At 33.8% G+C, this 24,273-nt stretch overlaps 2 protein-coding genes across 2 annotated transcripts; both read right to left on the bottom strand.

The window, feature by feature from the left end:
* Positions 1–1,961: 1,961 nt before the first annotated feature.
* Positions 1,962–10,369, bottom strand: gpr35.2 (G protein-coupled receptor 35, tandem duplicate 2). The gene is made up of 2 exons (XM_073844883.1): positions 10,179–10,369; positions 1,962–4,214 (listed from the first exon to the last, which is right to left on the bottom strand). The coding sequence occupies exons 1-2, from the start codon at positions 10,295–10,297 to the stop codon at positions 3,263–3,265; spliced, it is 1,071 nt and encodes a 356-aa protein (XP_073700984.1). The 5' UTR covers positions 10,298–10,369; the 3' UTR covers positions 1,962–3,262.
* Positions 10,370–13,467: 3,098 nt separating this feature from the next.
* On the bottom strand, positions 13,468–18,940 carry gpr35.1 (G protein-coupled receptor 35, tandem duplicate 1). Its single transcript, XM_073844811.1, has 2 exons — positions 18,395–18,940; positions 13,468–14,649 (listed from the first exon to the last, which is right to left on the bottom strand). Exon 2 carries the CDS (start codon positions 14,640–14,642, stop codon positions 13,743–13,745), a length of 900 nt encoding a protein of 299 aa, XP_073700912.1. The 5' UTR covers positions 14,643–14,649; positions 18,395–18,940; the 3' UTR covers positions 13,468–13,742.
* Between the last annotated feature and the right edge of the window lie 5,333 nt (positions 18,941–24,273).

Raw genomic sequence — 24,273 nt, 5'->3', positions numbered from 1 at the left:
ATACTCCAATAACAGTTTATTTATAATTTTAAAATTTTTGCTTTTTTTTTTTTTTTTTTTTTTTTTTGCATTTTTTCATTTTTTACATTTCAAACACGTTTTAATGTCAATATTTGATGAACGGGAAAGTAAAGTTGACTGACAATGAAATTGTGCAAATTTGACAGTCATTAGTTGATTTATATTTATTAATACCATTATCAAACTTTACTGGAGATATTTTTAAACAAACACTAATTTAATGCTCTATTAACAGTTTATTTAAAATTTTAAAATTTTTGCTTTTTTTTTTTTTGCATTTTTGCATTTTTTCCATTTCAAACACGTTTTAATGTCAATATTTGATGAACGGGAATGTAAAGTTGACTGACAATGAAATTGTGCAAATTCGACAGTTATTAGTTGATTTATATTTATTAATACCATTTTCGAACTTTACTGGAGATATTTTTAAACAAACACTAATTTAATGCTCCAATAACAGTTTATTTAAAATTTAAAAATTTTGCATTTTTTTTTTTTTTGCATTTTTTACATTTCAAACACGTTTTAATGTCAATATTTGATGAACGGGAATGTAAAGTTGACTGACAATGAAATTGTGCAAATTTGACAGTTATTAGTTGATTTATATTTATTAATACCATTATCAAACTTTACTGGAGATATTTTTAAACAAACACTACTTTAATGCTCTAATAACAGTTTATTTCAAATTTAATTTTTTTTTTAATTTTTGATTTTTTTTTTCATTCAAACACGTTTTAATGTCAATGTTTGATGAAAGAGATTGTAAAGTTGACTGAATATTAAATATATAACTATTATAAAAAACTTTTATAAAAGTACCTAAAAAACGGCAAATGTATTCTAGTGCTAATTTTGCCTGTTATCAGTTGATTTATATTTATTAATACCATTATCAAACTTTACTGGAGATATTTTTAAACAAACACTACTTTAATGCTCTAATTACAGTTTATTTCAAATTTAAAAATTTTGCATTTTTTTTTTTTTTTTGCATTTTTGCATTTTTTAAATTTCAAACACGTTTTAATGTCAATATTTGATGAACGGGAATGTAAAGTTGACTGACAATGAAATTGTGCAAATTTGACAGTTATTAGTTGATTTATATTTATTAATACCATTATCAAACTTTACTGGAGATATTTTTAAACAAACACTAATTTAATACTCTAATAACAGTTTATTTCAAATTTTAATTTTTTTTTTTTACATTTTTGATTTTTTTCATTCAAAGACGTTTTAATGTCAATGTTTGATGAAAGAGATTGTAAAGTTGATTGACAATTAAATATATAACTATTATAAAAAACTTTTATAAAAGTACCTAAAAAACGGCAAATGTAGTCTAGTGCAAATTTTGCCAGTTATCAGTTGATTTATATTTACTAATACCATTTTCGAACTTTACTGGAGATATTTTTAAACAAACACTAATTTAATGCTCCAATAACAGTTTATTTAAAATTTAAAAATTTTGCTTTTTTTTTTTTTTTTTTTTTTTTTGCATTTTTTAAATTTCAAACACGTTTTAATGTCAATATTTGATGAACGGGAATGTAAAGTTGACTGACAATGAAATTGTGCAAATTTGACAGTCATTAGTTGATTTATATTTATTAATACCATTATCAAACTTTACTGGAGATATTTTTAAACAAACACTACTTTAATGCTCTAATTACAGTTTATTTCAAATTTAAATTTTTTTTTTTTTTACATTTTTGATTTTTTTCATTCAAACACGTTTTAATGTCAATGTTTGATGAAAGAGATTGTAAAGTTGACTGAATATTAAATATATAACTATTATAAAAAACTTTTATAAAAGTACCTAAAAAACGGCAAATGTAATCTAGTGCAAATTTTACACTAATTTTTTTTTTTTTGTTGCATTTTTTAAATTTCAAACACGTTTTAATGTCAATATTTGATGAACGGGAAAGTAAAGTTGACTGACAATGAAATTGTGCAAATTTGACAGTCATTAGTTGATTTATATTTATTAATACCATTATCAAACTTTACTGGAGATATTTTTAAACAAACACTACTTTAATGCTCTAATTACAGTTTATTTCAAATTTAAAAATTTTGCATTTTTTTTTTTTTTGCATTTTTGCATTTTTTACATTTCAAACACGTTTTAATGTCAATATTTGATGAACGGGAAAGTAAAGTTGACTGACAATGAAATTGTGCAAATTCGACAGTTATTAGTTGATTTATATTTATTAATACCATTATCAAACTTTACTGGAGATATTTTTAAACAAACACTAATTTAATGCTCCAATAACAGTTTATTTCAAATTTTAATTTTTTTTTTTATTTATTTTTGATTTTTTTTCATTCAAAGACGTTTTAATGTCAATGTTTGATGAAAGAGATTGTAAAGTTGACTGACAATTAAATATATAACTATTATAAAAAACTTTTATAAAAGTACCTAAAAAACGGCAAATGTAGTCTAGTGCAAATTTTGCCAGTTATCAGTTGATTTATATTTACTAATACCATTTTCGAACTTTACTGGAGATATTTTTAAACAAACACTAATTTAATGCTCCAATAACAGTTTATTTAAAATTTAAAAATTTTGCTTTTTTTTTTTTTGCATTTTTTAAATTTCAAACACGTTTTAATGTCAATATTTGATGAACGGGAATGTAAAGTTGACTGACAATGAAATTGTGCAAATTTGACAGTCATTAGTTGATTTATATTTATTAATACCATTATCAAACTTTACTGGAGATATTTTTAAACAAACACTAATTTAATGCTCTATTAACAGTTTATTTCAAATTTAATTTTTTTTTTAATTTTTGATTTTTTTTTTTTTAATTCAAACACGTTTTAATGTCAATATTTGATGAAAGAGATTGTAAAGTTGACTGACAATGAAATATATAACTATTATAAAAAACTTATAAAAGTACCTAAAAAACGGCAAATGTAGTCTAGTGCAAATTTTACACTAATTATTATTATTTTTATTTTTTTATTTTTTTGCATTTTTAATGTCAATATTTGATGAACGGGAATGTAAAGTTGACTGACAATGAAATTGTGCAAATTTGACAGTTATCAGTTGATTTATATTTATTAATACCATTATCAAACTTTACTGGAGATATTTTTTTTAAACAAATGCTAATTTAATGTCCCATAAACTCTAATAAGGAAGTTTATTACAAAATTCAAACATTCAAACCTCAATGTTTCTCGGAAGTCAGCGTGCGACCCTGTTATAATTACACTCATATTCCTCACTTGTCGTTTGTTTGGATGTGCAGAGTTTCCACGATGTTTTGGTGGCGAAATAATAACTGAAGCAGTCGAGAGCGCAGTTCATGCTGGACACGCACATCGAGCCGTGAACGAAATTGTGCGCGAAAAACTGCACGCCACACGCCTGCTTATGAGCTTGCGTAATGTACTTGAAGAAAAAGCCGAAGTGGACGGGGAAGAAACACACGACGAAAACGATCAGATTGGCCGCCATGATGAACATACACTGGAACTTCTCACAGCGGGATCCGATATTCAACGTTTTCCTCAGTTTGAAAATGACAGTAACGGAGCAGAACAGCATAATGAGGAAGGGCACCAGAAACCCGACAATGTTTAGCACCAAAATGAAGGACAACGGTAATTCCTCTTCTTTGTTTTTCTGAAAACACTTGATCGTATTGTTGTGCTTCGGTTTATCCACGTAGTGGAACGCAGCGCTGAATGAGCACGTGACCAGCCAGATGAGCGCGCAAACCACCAGCGCATTTCTGCAGCACAAAATTTCCCGGGCTTTTAACGGATACTTGATGGCCACGTAGCGCACGACGCTTACAGCGGTGACTGTGAAGATGCTCACGTACATGTTGACATAGTAAACCGACACCAGGACGAAACACAGCTCTCTGTTGGTTTGGTCCCAGATTTGAGAATTCTCCCAGATGTAGGATGCGAAGCGGACGGGCAGAAGCACCAACACCATGGAGTCAGCAATCGCCATGTTGCTGATGTAGATGTTCATGTAGGTCCAGGCGCTTCTGGGAAGCCGGCAGAACGTCACTAAGACGTAAATGTTTCCTGGGACACCGAGGATGAAGGTGGGTATCAGTGCGGCCAGCTGGAAGGTCTGGATGCCTGTGGTGATGTTCAGCATGCAGTTTGACATCTTCAACCTGGCAGAAATTAAAATAAATGACGGGGAAAAAAATGACTCACAAATTTCAGATAATAAACTAAATTTGAAAAAGTTTGTCAAGACAAACTTTAAGTTGGCTTGAGAAAGCCAGACCAGAAAGTTAAAAAAGGTTTTTAAAAAGTTTTAAAAATTGTAAAGTTTTAAGTCTGAAATAGTCTGAAGTGTAAAGTACTTTTAAAAGCTTAAAGTTTGATTGATAGATAGCAAGTTACTTGCACGTTTCTAGCACGACTAGCATGTTTGCAGCATGATTAACATGTTACTAGCATGTTGCTACCATGATTAGTAAGTTACTAGCATGTTGCTACCATGATAAGTAAGTTACTAGCATGTTGTTAACATGATAAACAAGTTACTAGCATGTTGCTTGCATGAGTAGCATGTCACTAACATGATTAACAAGTTAATAACATGTTGTTAGTATGATTAACAAGTTACTAGCATGTTGTTAGCATGATTAATGTTACTAGCATGTTGCTACCATGATTAGTAAGTTACTAGCATGTTGCTACCATGATTAGTAAGTTACTAGCATGTTGCTACCATGATTAGTAAGTTACTAGCATGATGTTAACATGATAAACAAGTTACTAGCATGTTGCTATCATGATTAGCATGTCACTAACATGATTAACAAGTTAATAACATGTTGTTAGTATGATTAACAAGTTACTAGCATGTTGTTAGCATTATTAGCATGTCGCTAGCATGTTTACAGCATGATTAACATGTTACTAACATTGTCAGCCTGTTTCTAGCATTATTAGCATGTTTTTTGCATAATTAGTAAGTCACTAGCATGTTGTTCACATGATAAACAAGTTACTAGCATGTTGCTAGCATCATTAGCATTTCACTAACATGATTAACAAGTTAATAACATGTTAACATGATAAACAAGTTACTAGCATGTTGCTAACATGATTAGCATGTCACTAGCATGATTAACAAGTTAATAACATGTTAACATGATAAACAAGTTACTAGCATGTTGCTAGCATGATTAGCATGTCACTAGCATGATTAACAAGTTAATAACATGTTGCAAGAATAAGTAACAAGTTACTAGCATGTTAACATTTTTAGTAATGTCATTAACATGCATTACAGCATGATTAACCTGTTACTAGCATGCTGTTAACATGATTTTATCCCGATTATCTGTTACTAGCTTGTTGCTAGCATGTTTCTAACATGATTAGCATGTTGTTACCATGATTTTGCATTATTAGCTTGTTACTAGCATGTTGGTAGCATAATTCTAACATAATTAACATGTTTCTAACATGATTAACATGCTACTAACATGTTAGTGAGTTATTGGCATGTTACTAGCATGTTGTTAGCATGATTCTAGCATGATTAGCATGTTACTAGCAAGTTTCTAGCATGATTAGCAAGTTAGTTTGAATGAGTTTAAATGTATTAGAAATATAACAGAAGGGAAGTTTGATTGAGTCTCAAGGGATTCTGTGAGTTTTGTCAGTTGGAGTTTGAATAGTGTTGGCTCATTTGAGCATTCCGTCAATGTAAGTCTATAGGATTTTTCCCAGTTTTATTCGTTATTTTTAGGAAAACCGTAAGTCTGATCAGTTAGAAAAGATAAAGCTCTAGGAGGAGTTACAATTGATAATTTTAGTCTCAGAAGAATAATAATATTTAGTTTAAACAGCATTTCTATATTTCTCAAGCCAACTTAATAATAAATTTCATAAATATTTACACAGCAAACACAGAACGTTCCCCTAACATAATTTTTTTGGGAACCAAATACTAACATTGGGGGAACGTTCTTTTTTTTTTTTGTTTTTTTTTTTTGGTTAGCCAGAAAAGTTTTCTTAACATTCCCAGACTGTTTTTGGCTTTTGGAAAATAACTTGACCTTAAGTAAGATATCAATACATTAATTTCTTACCATTGAAGTGTACTGTTTAAATTCCTCTTTAGATCTGTAAACAAAAACTTCTCGATTACCATTATGTTACCTTCAGTTAGGCATGTCAAATCCCTCTGAAATCATATTTACTCTCATAATTATATTAATTTTAATTAGCCTAAACACAGTAAATGAAGATAAAACCCATAAATTTATGATTTCTGTAATCATTCCGTGCTGAACCCTGCTTAATATTATAATTTAAAACGTGTTTTGATTGATCTCATTTCTGTATTTTAATAAATGCTGCATTAAACGAATTCCAGGGCTCTGTATAGATCACACAAAAACATCTGCAACGTTTTCATCGGAAAGATAACCTGAGTAAAACCAATGGGAAACGTTCTGTATAAGTTATTTTTTTAGGTTATAACAAGTATAACCTAAAAAGAACGTTCCCCTAACGTCAGTATTTGGTTCCCAAAAAGAAATAACCAAACGGGAAACAAAAACTAACGCTCTGTGTTTGCTGGGAATAACCTACACAGAACGTTGCTTATTTTAATAGTTATTTGCAATTACCTATACAGAGCACTGGAATTCGTTTAATGTAGCATATATTAAAATACAGAAATGAGATCAATCAAAACACGTTTTAAATTATTATATTAAGCCAGGGTTAAGCATAGAGTGAAAACAGAAGTCATAAATTCGTGGGTTTGTTTCATCTTCATTTACCGCGCGCCTCTGCTCTGCGCGTGCTCCTCCAGCATGCGCTTTCACCTGTCTTCCCACGGTGCCGCGCGCGCGAAATTTAAAAATTAACGGTAATTTCGTTTAACTGACAGACTTACGCGCTCGTTTATCGATCTTTACTGAATGATTACTTAAAATTAATACCGTTATGAGAGTAAATATGATTTCGGAGGGATCTGACTGAAGAGAACATTATGTTAATCGAGATGTTTTGTTTACGGATCAAAAGAGGAATGTCCCGCTGTACAAACTTCGGTGGTAAGAAATTAATGTACTGATATCCTACTTAAATTCAAGCATTTTTTAAAAAAATCTGTGAATAAATACGTTTTATAAACCATACTTTGTGTTAAAGGTGCTGAGGAAGTGTCAAATCTGGGTACCCCGACAGACAGATTTAATAGGTCTAGTATATCTTACGTATTGATGTGCTCTGACTATTTTTATCATTTAATAATAGATAAAAACGAGATATGGGTTTATATAATATTGATTAGGTGTCCATACAGATAATTTCCAAGCCACTTATTCTACTCTGGGTCGTGATTGTGCTATAATATTGCGTTATAATAACATTAAGAGAATTTTAATAAGAGAATGTTAATGGCTAAACAAAAACAAACCATAAAAATAATGTTCTGGGAACCAAAAATTGTTAGCTGGGAAATAACCTATTCACCTTATTTTTCCTTTTCTTTTTTTGTGAATGTGCCAGACTTCAAGTTCATTAGCCGCTACAGGGAAATAATGAGAAGACTCACCAGTCTGCAATATCAAGCATCAAACCAAGTTGTTTTGTACAGCTGAAGGCGGATAAGACCGGAAGCCGGACACATTACATTTACAAAGGGCATCGCCCGCTCTTACAAGAACAATAAGATGAGTACAGCCAAAAATGAAAAGGAAACAAAAAAAAAATGGATGGAATCATTTAGACATCAAGACTAGATTAATGAGTTGTTTTGAATGTTTTGGAACATTGTAAAGCATATCAGTGTCACAATCCAGGCGGGGTTGAGGAGTGGGAAATGATGAGGAGAACCGGAGTAGAAGAACGAATAAAGATTTATTAAATAAAACACAGTAACTAATACAAACAAAACAAAACCGGGAGTATAAGGTGAGCACTTGTACACAAGCAAACAGAGGTAACAGTTAGCATTGACGGACAAATGGGGAGTGCACACACAGATTCTAAAATACACTGAAACGGGGGCGTGGTCACTAACAAGATAACGAGGGGGAAATACAAATATGGGCAAGACTGGACTAAATGAGACAGAACTAAAGGGGAAGACAAGGACTAAACCATTAGAACTAGAAACATGGGGGAAAAACACTTGGGAAACAGAACAGAACAAGACACAGACATAATCCTGACAATCAGATTCTAGACAACAAGGTTTTTTTTAAAAAAAAGACAACTTTAGAGAATGTATTTTCTTGGTCTGAAATATATGGAGGGCAAAAAAAAAGTTTTTTTTTTTTTTTTTAATGCATTGATAATTTTGAAATACATATTTACAAATAAAGAAAAATACCAAAAAAATATATTGGTAAAAAGATATAATTCCATTTAGTGTTTATGTTGCTATTGCTATTGACCGTCAACTAAACCACTGTATCTATGTAAAAAAAAAAAAAAAAAGTTAGATGAATAATTCTGATTTAAAGTATTGGAAAAACACATATTACCATGACTTACTGACCATCATGTAATTCTTTTACAGTAATACTTTTGGTGCAAAATAACTTACTTAGAAACTGCTAGTAAATTTTACAGGTAATTACAAAAGAAATGGCAAATAACACATTGAAGTAAAAGATGAAAAATGAAAGTGTAAAAAAAAAAAAAAAAAAAACTAAAATTGTTTTTTTTTATAAAACATACTCCAATAATCTTTGTTTTATTCACAACTTTGAAGGGTCTCTTTTTACAGTGTACTATTAAAATGAATTAATAATAATAAAAATGCCTAAATACAATGAGCCTAACATACAGTCCTATAATCATGCAACTATTTTCGAAACCCTTTGATATTTAAGAAATAATAACAATGGAAATGTGTGACCCTTGACCACAAAACTTAAGTAGCATGGGTATAGAAATAGCCAAAAATACATTGTATGGGTCAAAATGATTAATTTTTCTTTTATGCCAAAAATGGATATCAAGTAAAGATAATGTTCCATGAAGATGCTTTGTAAATTTCCAACCATATATATGTCAAAACTTAATTTTTGATTAGTAATATGCATTGCTAAAAACTACATTTGGACAACTTTAAATGCTATTTTCTCAGTATTTCGTTTTTTTTTTTTTTTTTTTTTTTTTGCACCCTCAGATTCCAGTTTTTTAAATAGTTGTATCTCAGCCAAATATTGTCCTATGATCCTAACAAACCATACATCAATGGAAAAAGTATTTATTCAGACACACATATATACATATATATATATATATATATATATATATATATATATATATATAATATACATAATTATTTTGCATTATGTTGGCTCACTGCCTTTACTGTAATAAAATAAAGATACTTTTTTTCACTGTTTGATTTTAAGGACATTTTTGTTTACTTGTACAATAAACAGCTTTCAGTCATTTGGTGTTGCATCTTTTCTTATCATCCAATAATTGACGAGTTTGACTTTAATAAAGAATTCAGTCATTTCAGCAGCGTCGTGCAAAGCATTATGGGAAATGTATTCTTAAAACCGAACAGCGTCAAGGAAATTTTATATGAATGCCATTTTATGAACTTACATTTATAAGAAATATATAGGCTGTATAATACACATGTCTGAAATTGTGCATATAAACCTTTATGTCATCTTTGCCCTTGTATTTTTGTCGCTAAAGCGATGCAAACTGCTGCTCGTTGTTTCTTTCCACAGCGTTTAAAATTACCTCAACTGGTTTTACAACCTGACCAGAAACCGCGTTTCCTTTTCCATAGATCTCTTGGCATTCTGTAGTATAGTCTGCCTTATAAATACATTTCTCAAAATGATTCATATGACGGGTGTAGTTAAAATGTGCGAGAGCTAAACTTACGTATTTGTAGATACACGAAACACATTTCCATCTAATATACGAAGATAAATGAGGTGAGCAGTACTTGACTTATTAGGCTATAATGGAAATTTTTAATATAGACTATAAAACATGGGCATTGTGAAGTGTGACAATTTAAATCAAATTAAATTCAAATCAACATAGGAAATATATGAGCGTGAAACCAACATTAAGAGAATCGATAAACTCGAAAACACAGTAAAATCAAAAACACTTACCTTTTCACGTGATCAGCATAACTAGCGTTAGAGAGAAGAAGAGAGAAAAAGAAGAACACACCAGTGGAAAAAGTATTAGAACAGATAAACATCGTATTCTGCAAAAACAAAAAGCGCATTAGGCTAAGTTCTTACTTTAAAATATAAATGCTATGCTTCATACACAAATATCGCTACATGTAATGGATCGAGATGGGGCTAGAAATCATACTTTGTTTTTATGAGCAGATTCGTTCTGTTGGTGCTTTCAGTTTTATGACCGCCTTTAGACATTTTAACAAACCGGTTTGTTCAAATGAACCGATTCTCTTGAGCGGCGCGTCATTTGTACCCGTCCTTGTTTGAATGCGATTAAATACTGCCGTTTTCATTTAATCATTCGAATTCTGTTGATTTCGTGGATACACAAGTGTTTACGTTTGCATTTCGGATTTATGACCGTCTCTCTAGGCATTTCAACAAACCGGTTTGTTCAAATGAACCGACTCGCTTGAGCGCATAATTTTACCCGTTCTTGTTTAAATGCGATTAAACACTGCCATTTTCATTGAATAATTTCAATTCTGTTGATTTAGTGGAAAAAGTGTTTGAGACTGTTGTTCTGTTTAATAATTCTCCTACCTGCTCCCATTGTGTCATCAACAAACAGCCGAGTGATTTACAACCCCCATGCGAATCGCTTTCAGAATATCTTACAGCAGAACAGTAAGAATGAAACTAAATAAACATCGAGTTCATTTCAGCGAGACGGTTTGTTTAAACGATTCACCTCAAAATGTTCAACGAATTCACACGCGGCAAATACAGTTTTGTTATACAGGGTTCTTACACCTTTTCCAAAGTAAAATTCAAGCACTTTTCAAGCACTTTCAAGGTGCATTTTCAAGATTTTCCAGCACTGTGGTAAATTACTTATTCACATACATGAGTTCTTAATTTTAAATCAGATGTTATTGTGCTATTAAAAAACAACTGTCTAGATTGCATATAACATTGCCCCATATTAATAGTCACCATTCAGTATACAAATTATATAATTTAAAATATATAATTAATATAATTTACTGAGTATCTGTAGTATTTTAAAAATAAAATTTAAAGGCTTTTTAAGACCTGCACAAATAAAAGTAATACTGTATGAGTGGAGTAGGGCAATGTCTATGGTAACACATTAATGACTGGTATAAAATAACTGTAAAAAAAAAAATATGATAAACTAAAATTCTAAAACTTGAAAACTTTCTAAAACTTGGAAGGATTTTCACAAATACATTTCACATTTCAGCCTAAAAGTACTAAAAGGTAGTCAAAAAGACACTATAAAATTAATAATACAATTTAACTGGCCCAAATGAAAAAAGACCATTTTTTAAACATTGAAAATATTTTTGATTGACAGTTAGACTTCTATCTGATTTTCTATTCACAAATATCGAGGTATTTTTTTTTCCATTATTTACAGTGTATCTGCAGAATTTTTAAATATCAATTTAAGGCAATTTATGACCCTTTTTAAGAGCTACACAAGTAAAATGAACACCGTAGTGGGGTTGAACAATGTACAGTAACATTAAGCCATAAAATGACATGATTTATAATTCAGATTTTCACAAAAACAAAACATCTTATACCTTTAAAATGGATAAATCAAGTATAATTTATTTAAAACATAAATATTACTGTCTTAATTGTTTAGATTTTTAGAAAGCACATAACTTTTACATTTACAACTCTTATGTGTTTGCTGCATAAAAAAATGGGCCAATATTTGTAATAATCTAACTAAACAGCTGAATATTCGCAAATTCATTCCCTGTCAAGAGGGGGCGCTTTAGGAGTGCTGAAATTCTACGGTTTCCTAGTAACGGCTGTACACAAATCAGCATTAACGCAGTTTTATCAGGCATGAAATGTAAATGCCAAAGACACGTTTCTGAGGACAGTCTGTTCCCTTCAGATACATTCATATAAAGACATCCGTGCCGCGTTTTGACTTTGAAACGCGCAGTGTGTATGTTTATTCAGTATGACATCATTCCCATTTGAAGTTTTATCCAGCCCTATCGCGATTCTCGTATTTCCGTCCCTAACTCTTAAACTTATAATTAAGCCTTTTCTTATACTATTTAATACATTTAAAACTTTTTATGGCCTTAACTTTGATAAGGCTAAATTGATGAGTTTGTAATGACTAGCACGAGCCCTCTACTTTAAGATAGTCCGGTGAAACATTTTGGTAGCCCGACTGGAAAACAGTGAAACACAATAGCCCCGGGACATCGGGCTGGCAATTTTGCGATCCCCAAATTCTCGTTTTAAACATAATTCTTATTTGTCGTTTTCAAGCCATCAAGGACTGATGCAACAACCTCCTGATAACTGGCATGTTTTATCTACCGCTCTGTTCCATCAGAGGCCGCGCATCAAGAAAGACCGGCGGATCACACTACAGCCTCACGTGCACACTCGAGCGGAGCTGGTTTTTTTTTTCTTTCTTTTACATATTATAAGCATAACAAAAAATAACTATTTAGTATGAAAGCGAATTAATATGAAACCGATGCAACTGCATATTCAAGCACTTTCAAGCACTTCATCCAAAATCCAAGCATTTTTCAAACCTTGAAAACACCTCATTAAAATTCAAGCATTTTCAAGGAATTCAAGCACCCGTACGAACCCTGGTTATAATTAAAGGAAGAAAGATTTAGTGGAAAGTACCTGTTTCAGTTTGATGCTTTTCATTTTTTCGTCAGATAAACTTGCTTTCCTAATTCCAAGTGCCACCGCGCCAAACTCCCAAAGTACAGGTGTTGTGCCGAATTCTGACCCCCGCCAGATTACTACCCCCTAGTATTGGTAGGTTTAGGGTTAGGTGTGGGGGAGGGGTTAGGATTAGGGGTGGGGTTAGGATTAGGCAATCAGGTAGCGCTTTCAACGAGAGGGGGTCATAATTTGGCAGGGGTCTAATTTTTTCCGCCAAATCAATAAACAATAGCTCGCGAATAGAATTCGCGTTCGAAATTTATGATTGAGAGTCTGTTCACGAAGTTCCTGAGGCATAGTTAAACAATATGTTAACAAATCAAGTGTGCGTGTGTTCAGTTCAATTCAAGGTTCACTTGAATGCCAGTTAGACAATACAGCTTTGTTTTGGAAAATGGTAGCTAGACATTGTCCAAAAACAAATTCCTGCAAGGAGATCACAAATGGACCATTAAGCTCAACAGTTTTGAGTAGAAAGCATTTATTGCTACTTAAGGTAAAGATTAAGATACTCACAATACATTCATAGATCACACTCAGATTTTTTTAATTAGCAAAAGCCTCGTTTAATATCCCTGTTGAAAAAAAAAAAAAAAAAAAAACAGCATATGCTGGTTAGGCATGTTTTGGTGCTGGGATGCTGGTTTTAGCTGGTTCTTTGCTGGTTAATGCTGGTCATGTTGCTGGTCAAGGATTTATGGGAATAAGGAGTGTATATCACAAAAAAAGCCATAAAACAAGTCAAAACAATTACGCAGGCTCCGAAACCCTGGTAGAATTACATTCACCTATTTTAATTCAACCCTCATTCACACAGCACATATTCCATGACGTTTTTGTGGCGAAATAATAGCTAAAGCAGTCCAAACCACAGTTCATATTGGAAACGTAAAGAGCGACGTGCAGGAAGTTGTGCGCGAGCTGTTTATAGTAGCAGCCGTCATCATCCTCTGCATCTGCGTACTCGTTTTGCACGATATATTTAACGAAGTAACCCAAGTGGACGGGGAGAAAGCAAATGACGAAAACAACGAAATTGGCGACGATGACAAACATGCACTGGAGCTTCTCAGAACGCGTTCCGACGTCCAACTGTTTCCTTAAAGCGCAAACGACTCTAACGGAGCAGAAGAGCATGATGAGGAACGGCAAGAGGAACCCGACGATGATCAACAACAGAATGAAATTCAACGACAATGCCGTCTTGACCCTCTGGAAGCACATGGTCTTGTCGTTATTGGAGTCCGTCACGAAGTAAACCGGGCTGATGGAGCAAACGGTGAGCCATATGAGTGCGCAAACGATCAGAGCATTTCTGCGAGAGATGATTTCCCTGGCCTTCAAGGGATATTTGATGGCCACGTAACGCACCACGCTGATGGCCGTGATGGTGAAGATACTCACGTACATGTTGACGTAGTAAACCAACAGAACAAAATTACACAGCGCCTTTAGGTGCTCTGCCAGCGGCCTGGTGTAGTAATGGATCTTAAAGGGCAGGAACGTCAACAGAGCGAGGTCGGCGATCGCCATGTTGGTGATGTAGATGTTCATGTAGGTCCATTTTGCTCTGGGCCGGCGGCAAAACATCACCAAGACGTAAATGTTCCCTATGACCCCGAGTATGAAGGTGGGAATGGAAGTGACTTTCTGTAGCTGCTGGACTGTGGTGGTGGTTTGGAGAGTACAGTTGGACATCTTCAACCTGCGGGAAATAAAATAAGCAAAACCAAAGAATTTTAGGGTTCTAATATCCATGGAACCTTTACATCCCACAAAAGGTTCATACAGGAAAAAGTTAAAATTTAAAATAAAATAGTTAATTTTTTCAACGTTCTTCACGCTAATAAAAATGTGTTTCTTGAAAGAACTGCTCACAAAGGAAGCCTGTTAAGACCCGATTAAAAAATGGCTCGCAATTGCAAGTTTACATCTCCCAAGTCTTTATAGGCTTTTATTAACTGCTGGTTATAAAGTCAGAATTGCGAGATTTAAACTTGCAAGTGTAAGAAAATATTGGATTTTACAATTCACAACTGTGAGTCTATATCTCACCAGTTGTGAAGTCAAATTTAGAGGAAAATTAAAGACAATTTTCTTACAATTGCAAGTTTTAAATCTTACAATTTTGACTTTATAACTCACAATTGCGAGTTTATTCAGTATCTCGCAATTCTGAATTATTATTATATTTTTTTACAATTCGCAATTGTGAGAAATAAACTTACAATTGAGAAAAAGTCAGAACTGTGAAATCTAAACTTGTAGCTCCTTTGAAACAGCAACATTTGAACTTGTATTTTCCTCACAATTGTGAGTTTATATTTCGCAATTCTGACTTTTGCGCAACTGTGAATTGCCAAATTGCAAAAGTCCAATAAAGTCCATGTAAAGTCCAATTCAGAAAAAATAAGACTATTTTCTTAGAATTGCGAGTTTATCTCACAATTCTGACTGTCGCAACTATTCCGAATATTTCTCTCAATTGGGAGTTTATATCTCGCAATTCTTACTTTATTTATATAAACTCACAAAAAAGTCAGAATTGCAAGATATAAACTTATAAGACATAAACAATTCTGACAATTCTCACAGTTGTGAAAGAAACTCTCAATTGTGAGCTGTAAAGTCCAATTTTGATGAAAATAAAAGACACTTGCAAGTTTAAATCTCGCAATTCTGACTTTATAACTAGCAACTGCAAATTTATATCTTGCAATTATGACTATTTCTTACAATTGCGAATTGCAAGACATAAAATTCCCAAATGCAAGTTGGGAACCATTTTATTTGATAATATTTTCTTACAACCGCGAGTTTAAATCTCACAGAATTTTCTCAGAATTTCTTATAATTGCAAGTTTATCTCACAATTTTGACTTTCTCACTATTGTATTTCTTGCAGTTCTGACTTAACACGCAATTGCCAGGAAAATAAAAGACTATTTTATTACAATTGTTTATATCTCACAATTCAGACTTTTTTTTCCTCACAGTTGTGATATAAACTCCCAATTGTGAGCTGTAAAGTCCAATTCAGACTATTTTCTTAGAATTGTGAGATTATATCTTACAATTCTGACTTTTTCTCTCTCAATTGCGAGATTTGTCACGCAACTTTGACTAATTTGCAATTGTGAGAGAAATCGGTCCGTGTATCATCTGATCATTCAGTTATTCCACTTAATCTGGCAAACGAAAAATAGGCAAAACAGGTTGATATTTCATTTTGGGGTTTTTCTGAATGAGCCAAAACATGACAGCTGATTTCTTTTTTTCCGTTTTTCAGCTCGAAACCAAAAATACAATAAAAGGGAAAACCAAAACTAAATAATACGGCTAAATTACGTTTTTCTTTATTTTCAGTTTTTGCTGTGTTTTACCGCTTTGCGCATGCGCAATGAATAGCGGCGTAAAAGCCAGTCATCATTTGTGGAACACTATAATGTAAAGATATGTAGAAGATACACGTCATGCCAGCCGCACTTTTTTGCGCGTCTAATCGTGAAGTTGAATCAAATGATTCGAGATCCGATTGGAGCGCTTCGAAACAGTGGATCACGCAGTGTTTACTGATTCGGAGTTTCCAAAAAGCTCATTTGATACTTTGCTCACCTTCTCTATAAAATGTATTCGTTGTTTTAAATTAATCATTACTATTAATAGGCCTAACCTAGGATGTTTTTATTAAATTGTGAGGACATAATACAGCTTCCGTCGTATTAAAAACATTTCATGACCTGACACCCATTATTTTTTTCTTACCTAAAAAGACGGGTATATAATGCGCGTTGTCAACAAATTACACTAACCAGTCTCTCCAGGATTTCACGATTTTTTTTTTGTTATTTATTTATTTTATTTTTTTGCGATTTTTTATTTATTTATTAATAATTAGGATATCACATTATCATCCCCCCGGCAAATCGCCCCCATAAATCGCCCCCATCCCCCCGGCAAATCGCACCTATATATAGCCTACAATATTTATTTATTGCTATTTTCCATCAAGTCAAAAAAAAAGAGTATGATTTTAATGTTTCTGAATAAATTATATTTTGTACATACATTTTGACCGCTCCCAGCACGATTAGACGCGCAAAAAAAGTGCGGCTGGCATGACGTGTATTTTCTACATATCTTTACATTGTGTACCACAAATGATGACAGGCTTTTACGCCGCTATTCATTGCGCATGCGCAAAGCTAAAAATAAAGAAAAACGTAATTTAGCCGTATCATTTCCTTTTGGTTTTCCTGTTTATTGGATTTTGGTTTCGAGCTGAAAAACGGAAAAAACAAATCAACTGTCATGTTTTGGCTCATACAGAAAAACCCAAAAATGAAACATCAACCTGTTTTGCCTATTTTTCGTTTGCCAGATTAAGTGGAATAACTGAATGATCAGATGATACACGGACCGAAATCCCAACTAAAAGTTGTAAAGTTAATCTCAGAGGAAAATAAAATACAAATATCGTACATTTGCGAGTTTATATCACGCAATTCTGACTTTTGCACAATTGCGAGTTGTAAAGTTCAATTCAGAGGAAAATAAAAGATAATTTTCTTACAATTGCGAGTTTAAATCTCACAATTCTGACTTCATAACTCGCAACTTATCTTATCTTTTTGTGAGTTTATGTCACACAAAACACAATTGTGAGAAATAAAGTAGGAATTGCAAGATATAAACTCACAATTGAGAGAAAAAGTCAGAACTGCGACAGAATTGTGAGAAACTCGCAATACTAAGAAAATAGTCTTATTTTCGTCTGAATTGGACTTTACAACTTGCGATTGGGAGTTTATATCACAATTCTTACTTTATTTCTCACAAACTTGCAAAATATAAACTCACAAAAAAGTCAGAATTGTGAGATATAAACTTGTGAATCTATATTTTTTTTCAGTTGCAAGTTCTTACAATTTGACTGTCGCTATTCTGACTTTTTTCTTCCAATTACAAGTTACAAAAGACTATTTTCTTACACTTGAAAGTTTAAACATCACAATTCTGACTTTTTTTCTCAGAATTCAAGATGTACATACGTATGTCTTGCAATTCTGACATTATAACTCAGTTTACATCATGCATTTGAGAAAAAAAGTAAGAACTGCAAAAAGTGTAAACTCGCAATTACAAGCAAGTCAGAATTGTGAGGAAAACATTGCAATTACAGTTTTATTTTTATTCAGTGGCAGAAACAAGCTCCAATAGTTCACCGAAAGGTTCTATGGTGAACCAAAAATGCTCCTTTTATCGCATCACAGTAAAACATCGTTTTATCATACTGCTTGTCTGTTGAAAGAACAAAGCCAGCACATACTCCTATGTAAGGTTTTAAATAGATAAATGATGTCAGTGTTATAAGAAACGGATATACTTAAACAGTAAAACCCACAAACATCAGAAGTGTGCATTTCGACTATCAGACAAAATTCTCCTACCTTTTCACAAACGCGATTTGAAGAGCCGATTGTTCCTGGGAAAAAACGGAGAAACCCTATCGAAAATTCGTTTGTTATATAACAAACCTTTTGTTACCTTTATAGCCTTAGCTACTCTATATAAACACAGGCAAAGTCTTAATGCACCATGCATGCACCAACTTGTACTATCTTCTCCAGACCCCCTGAAAAGAAATATGACACGTACGGATTTCTGCAAATATGCCCAAAAATGTTTATCAGATGACTTAAAACAAAAAAACAAAAAAAAACTTTTTTTGGGAGGGTGGGATGAGCTTCGTCCCACGATACTGTTAGCCTCAACTCGCCTTCGACTACAACAGCAGCAATACAATTTTAGAGCGGATGCTTGGGGTGGGTTCCTTAAGCTTTTTCCAGATGTGTGCATATTTATGCAATGCAATCAGCCTTAAAACTTTGCCTGAGTAAAATGTAAATCAGCACTGAGCTTAAGACGTACCGTCGACGAGCTCATCAAACCATACAGTGCTACTGATTTATTTGAATGAACATGAGCAAGCCATAAAATACATATATGCACTTTCCATGCAGTGCCGCTATCATGCTACAGATTCAACAGCACCAAACATACAGCGCGAACAGTTTGATTCCTCAACTAATGACTCGTAAGAGCCGATTCTTTTAAGTGTATCCAAACTTACAGCGGGGCCATTTGAGATTCATTCCTGAACGAGTCTTTTATCAACCGATTCTTTTTAGTGAATCGAAACAACGCGACCAGTGAAGATCGTTTCCTGAACTAATAACTCTTAAGAACCTTTTCTTTTTAGTGAAAACAAACATAGCCTGTGCGGGACCAATGAAAACTGATTTCTGAACTAATGACTCTAAAGAACTTATTCTTTTTAGTGAATCCAAACATACAACGCGACCAGTGAAGATTGATTCCTGAGCCAATGACTCTTAAGAACTGATTCTTTTTAGTGAATCCAAACATACAGTGCGACCAGTGAAGATTGATTCCTGAGCCAATGACTCTTAAGAACCGATTCTTTTTAATGAATCCAAACACAGTGCGAGCAGTGAAGATTGATTCCCGAGCCAATGACTCTTAAGAACCGATTCTTTTTAGTGAATCCAAACATACAGTGCGACCAGTGAAGATTGATTCCCGAGCCAATGACTCTTAAGAACCGATTCTTTTTAGTGAATCTAAACATACAGCACGACCAGTGAAGATTGATTCCCGAGCCAATGACTCTTAAGAACCGATTCTTTTTAGTGAATCTAAACATACAGCACGACCAGTGAAGATTGATTCCCGAGCCAATGACTCTTAAGAACCGATTCTTTTTAGTGAATCTAAACATACAGCACGACCAGTGAAGATTGATTCCCGAGCCAATGACTCTTAAGAACCGATTCTTTTTAGTGAATCTAAACATACAGCACGACCAGTGAAGATTGATTCCCGAGCCAATGACTCTTAAGAACCGATACTTTTTAGTGAATCTAAACATACAGCGCGACCAGTGAAGATTGATTCCCGAGCCAATGACTCTTAAGAACCGATTCTTTTTAGTGAATCTAAAAATACAGCGCGACCAGTGAAGATTGATTCCCGAGCCAATGACTCTTAAGAACCGATTCTTTTTAGTGAATCTAAACATACAGCGCGACCAGTGAAGATTGATTCCCGAGCCAATGACTCTTAAGAACCGATTCTTTTTAGTGAATCTAAACATACAGCGCGACCAGTGAAGATTGATTCCCGAGCCAATGACTCTTAAGAACCGATTCTTTTTAGTGAATCTAAACATACAGCACGACCAGTGAAGATTGATTCCCGAGCCAATGACTCTTAAGAACCGATTCTTTTTAGTGAATCTAAACATACAGTGCGACCAGTGAAGATTGATTCCCGAGCCAATGACTCTTAAGAACCGATTCTTTTTAGTGAATCTAAACATACAGTGCGACCAGTGAAGATTGATTCCCGAGCCAATGACTCTTAAGAACCGATTCTTTTTAGTGAATCTAAACATACAGTGCGACCAGTGAAGATTGATTCCCGAGCCAATGACTCTTAAGAACCGATTCTTTTTAGTGAATCTAAACATACAGTGCGACCAGTGAAGATTGATTCCCGAGCCAATGACTCTTAAGAACCGATTCTTTTTAGTGAATCTAAACATACAGTGCGACCAGTGAAGATTGATTCCCGAGCCAATGACTCTTAAGAACCGATTCTTTTTAGTGAATCTAAACATACAGTGCGACCAGTGAAGATTGATTCCCGAGCCAATGACTCTTAAGAACCGATTCTTTTTAGTGAATCCAAACATACAGTGCGACCAGTGAAGATTGATTCCCGAGCCAATGACTCTTAAGAACCGATTCTTTTTAGTGAATCTAAACATACAGTGCGACCAGTGAAGATTGATTCCCGAGCCAATGACTCTTAAGAACCGATTCTTTTTAGTGAATCTAAACATACAGTGCGACCAGTGAAGATTGATTCCCGAGCCAATGACTCTTAAGAACCGATTCTTTTTAGTGAATCTAAACATACAGCACGACCAGTGAAGATTGATTCCCGAGCCAATGACTCTTAAGAACCGATTCTTTTTAGTGAATCTAAACATACAGCACGACCAGTGAAGATTGATTCCCGAGCCAATGACTCTTAAGAACCGATTCTTTTTAGTGAATCTAAACATACAGCACGACCAGTGAAGATTGATTCCCGAGCCAATGACTCTTAAGAACCGATTCTTTTTAGTGAATCTAAACATACAGCACGACCAGTGAAGATTGATTCCCGAGCCAATGACTCTTAAGAACCGATTCTTTTTAGTGAATCTAAACATACAGTGCGACCAGTGAAGATTGATTCCTGAGCCAATGACTCTTAAGAACCGATTCTTTTTAGTGAATCCAAACATACAGTGCGACCAGTGAAGATTGATTCCTGAGCCAATGACTCTTAAGAACCGATTCTTTTTAGTGAATCCAAACATACAGTGCGACCAGTGAAGATTGATTCCCGAGCCAATGACTCTTAAGAACCGATTCTTTTTAGTGAATCCAAACATACAGTGCGACCAGTGAAGATTGATTCCTGAGCCAATGACTCTTAAGAACCGATTCTTTTTAGTGAATCCAAACATACAGTGCGACCAGTGAAGATTGATTCCCGAGCCAATGACTCTTAAGAACCGATTCTTTTTAGTGAATCCAAACATACAGTGCGACCAGTGAAGATTGATTCCTGAGCCAATGACTCTTAAGAACCGATTCTTTTTAGTGAATCCAAACATACAGTGCGACCAGTGAAGATTGATTCCCGAGCCAATGACTCTTAAGAACCGATTCTTTTTAGTGAATCTAAACATACAGCACGACCAGTGAAGATTGATTCCCGAGCCAATGACTCTTAAGAACCGATTCTTTTTAGTGAATCTAAACATACAGCACGACCAGTGAAGATTGATTCCCGAGCCAATGACTCTTAAGAACCGATTCTTTTTAGTGAATCTAAACATACAGCACGACCAGTGAAGATTGATTCCCGAGCCAATGACTCTTAAGAACCGATTCTTTTTAGTGAATCTAAACATACAGCACGACCAGTGAAGATTGATTCCCGAGCCAATGACTCTTAAGAACCGATTCTTTTTAGTGAATCTAAACATACAGTGCGACCAGTGAAGATTGATTCCCGAGCCAATGACTCTTAAGAACCGATTCTTTTTAGTGAATCTAAACATACAGCACGACCAGTGAAGATTGATTCCCGAGCCAATGACTCTTAAGAACCGATTCTTTTTAGTGAATCTAAACATACAGTGCGACCAGTGAAGATTGATTCCCGAGCCAATGACTTAAGAACCTGGAGTAGGGATTATGAAGTATCATTTTAATGGTAGTATTCTAGAAACCAGTATTGATCCTTCAGGTCATTTCCTACTAATGGTAGTCGTTGTCAATCAATTTATAGTGATTATTGTCAACATCTATGGATATAACTCTGTTAAGGAAAACTGCACTTTCTTTAACATGCTAGATCAAAAACTTTCATCTACATTAAGAAAATATCCGACCGCCTTTTTGATCTTAGGTGGTGATTTTAACATAGTAATGAATAACATGCTAGATCGACACCCTCCAAGGAAAGCAGCTTCTCCAAATTCAAATCTTATTGTGTTGATGGATAAATTTGATTTAGTTGATATTTGGAGAGAAATGTATCCAGATGTAATACTGTACACCTGGTGTAACAAAGACCGATCAAGACAATCCAGAATCGATTACTGGCTGATTTCTAAAACATTGAGAAACAATAATATCTCCATTAATATTAGCAACAGTCCACTGACTGACCATAATGCTATTTATATTTCAGTTAATTTATCACAAAATACTACAATTCATACCTCTAAAGCATTACTTTGGAAATTAAATAATTCCCTTCTTAAATACGAAAAGGTCAAGCAACAAATTGATAGATTAATCCAAATTTACTGGGAAAGGGCTGAATCAGAAAAAGCTTATGGACGTAATTGGGAGCTTCTAAAATATGAATTAGGGAAATTCTTCAGAAAATTCGGAAGTAATAGAACGAAACAAAACAGATTAATAGAAGATAAAGTTCTTTCACAGCTGTCTGCTTTATCACTTAAGGAACCATTGACAGATACTCAAAATGCTGAATACTCCAAACTACAGAATGAATTAGATGAGTTGTATAGAGCCAAAGCTAAGGGAGCATATGTTAGATCTAGAAAAAAATGGCTTGAAGAAGGGGAACAGAACTCAGCCTATTTCTTCAGGTTGGAAAGATCCAATGCAATGAATGTCTCTATTGATCGTCTCCAAACAAACAATGGAGTTCTTGATAATCCTAAAGAAATAGCTGCTTTTTGCTCCAAATTTTATAGTAACTTGTATACATCAAAATATTGTGGTAATTCAGCCAAATCCTTCTTTGAGTCTATTAAACAGAACAAAGTTATTTCATTAGAAGATAAAGAAGCTTGTGATGGTGATATATCTCAATCAGAAATTCTACTGGCAATTAAGAGTTTAAAAAATAATAAAAGTCCAGGCAGTGATGGTCTAACCGCTGAGCTGTATAAGATGTTTGACGAAAACTTATCTCCTTTCTTACTAAAGGTGTTCGAGGAAAGTATTGAATTGGAAGCACTTCCACCAACCATGACACAAGGAGTCATTACCCTGATACCCAAACCCAACAAAGATAAAGAGTGTCTAGAGAACTGGAGGCCAATCACCTTATTAAATAATGATTATAAAATTTTAGCTTTAATTTTAGCAAGAAGAATGAAAGATTTCCTTAACACTATTATTGATGAATCTCAGTCAGGTTTTATAGAGAAACGTCACATTACAAATAATATAAGATTAGTCTTAGATCTTTTAGATTACGAGGATCTCGTTCCAAATGACAGTTACCTGCTTTTCTTAGACTTCTACAAAGCCTTTGATTCTCTTGAGCACAAGTTCATATTTCAGGCTCTTGACAAATTTGGGTTTGGAGATAAATTTTGTAGAGCCATCAGGACATTATACAGAAATAATAATAGTGCTATTAAATTAAAATTTGGAACCTCACCAAGATTTAGTTTGTCTCGTGGAGTAAGACAAGGCTGTCCTATATCTCCATATTTATTCTTACTTGCCTCTCAATTTTTAGCTCTGCATATTTCCGCTAATAATTTACAAGGTATCACTATTGACGATAGACAAATTCTAATTAGCCAGCTGGCTGACGACACTACTTTATTTCTGAATGACGCCTCTCAGATTCCTTTAGCTTTAAGACTGATTGAGTCCTTTTCCAGAGCTTCAGGTCTCTGTCTAAATATCAACAAATG

Source organism: Garra rufa, chromosome 7, assembly GCF_049309525.1.
Source record: "Garra rufa chromosome 7, GarRuf1.0, whole genome shotgun sequence".
Taxonomy (NCBI): Eukaryota; Metazoa; Chordata; class Actinopteri; order Cypriniformes; family Cyprinidae; genus Garra; species Garra rufa.
Note: the sequence above shows the minus strand (reverse complement) of the source record. Positions and strands in the feature narration are given on the sequence as shown.

Coding starts and splice junctions, on each gene's coding strand:
- gpr35.2 (XM_073844883.1), bottom strand. CDS start 10,297: ATGCGCTTTTTGTTTTTGCAGAATACGATGTTTATCTGTTCTAATACT. Junction 4,215..10,178: donor TATGCTGATCACGTGAAAAG/GTAAGTGTTTTT, acceptor AATTTCTGCCAG/GTTGAAGATGTCAAACTGCA.
- gpr35.1 (XM_073844811.1), bottom strand. CDS start 14,642: ATGTCCAACTGTACTCTCCAAACCACCACCACAGTCCAGCAGCTACAG.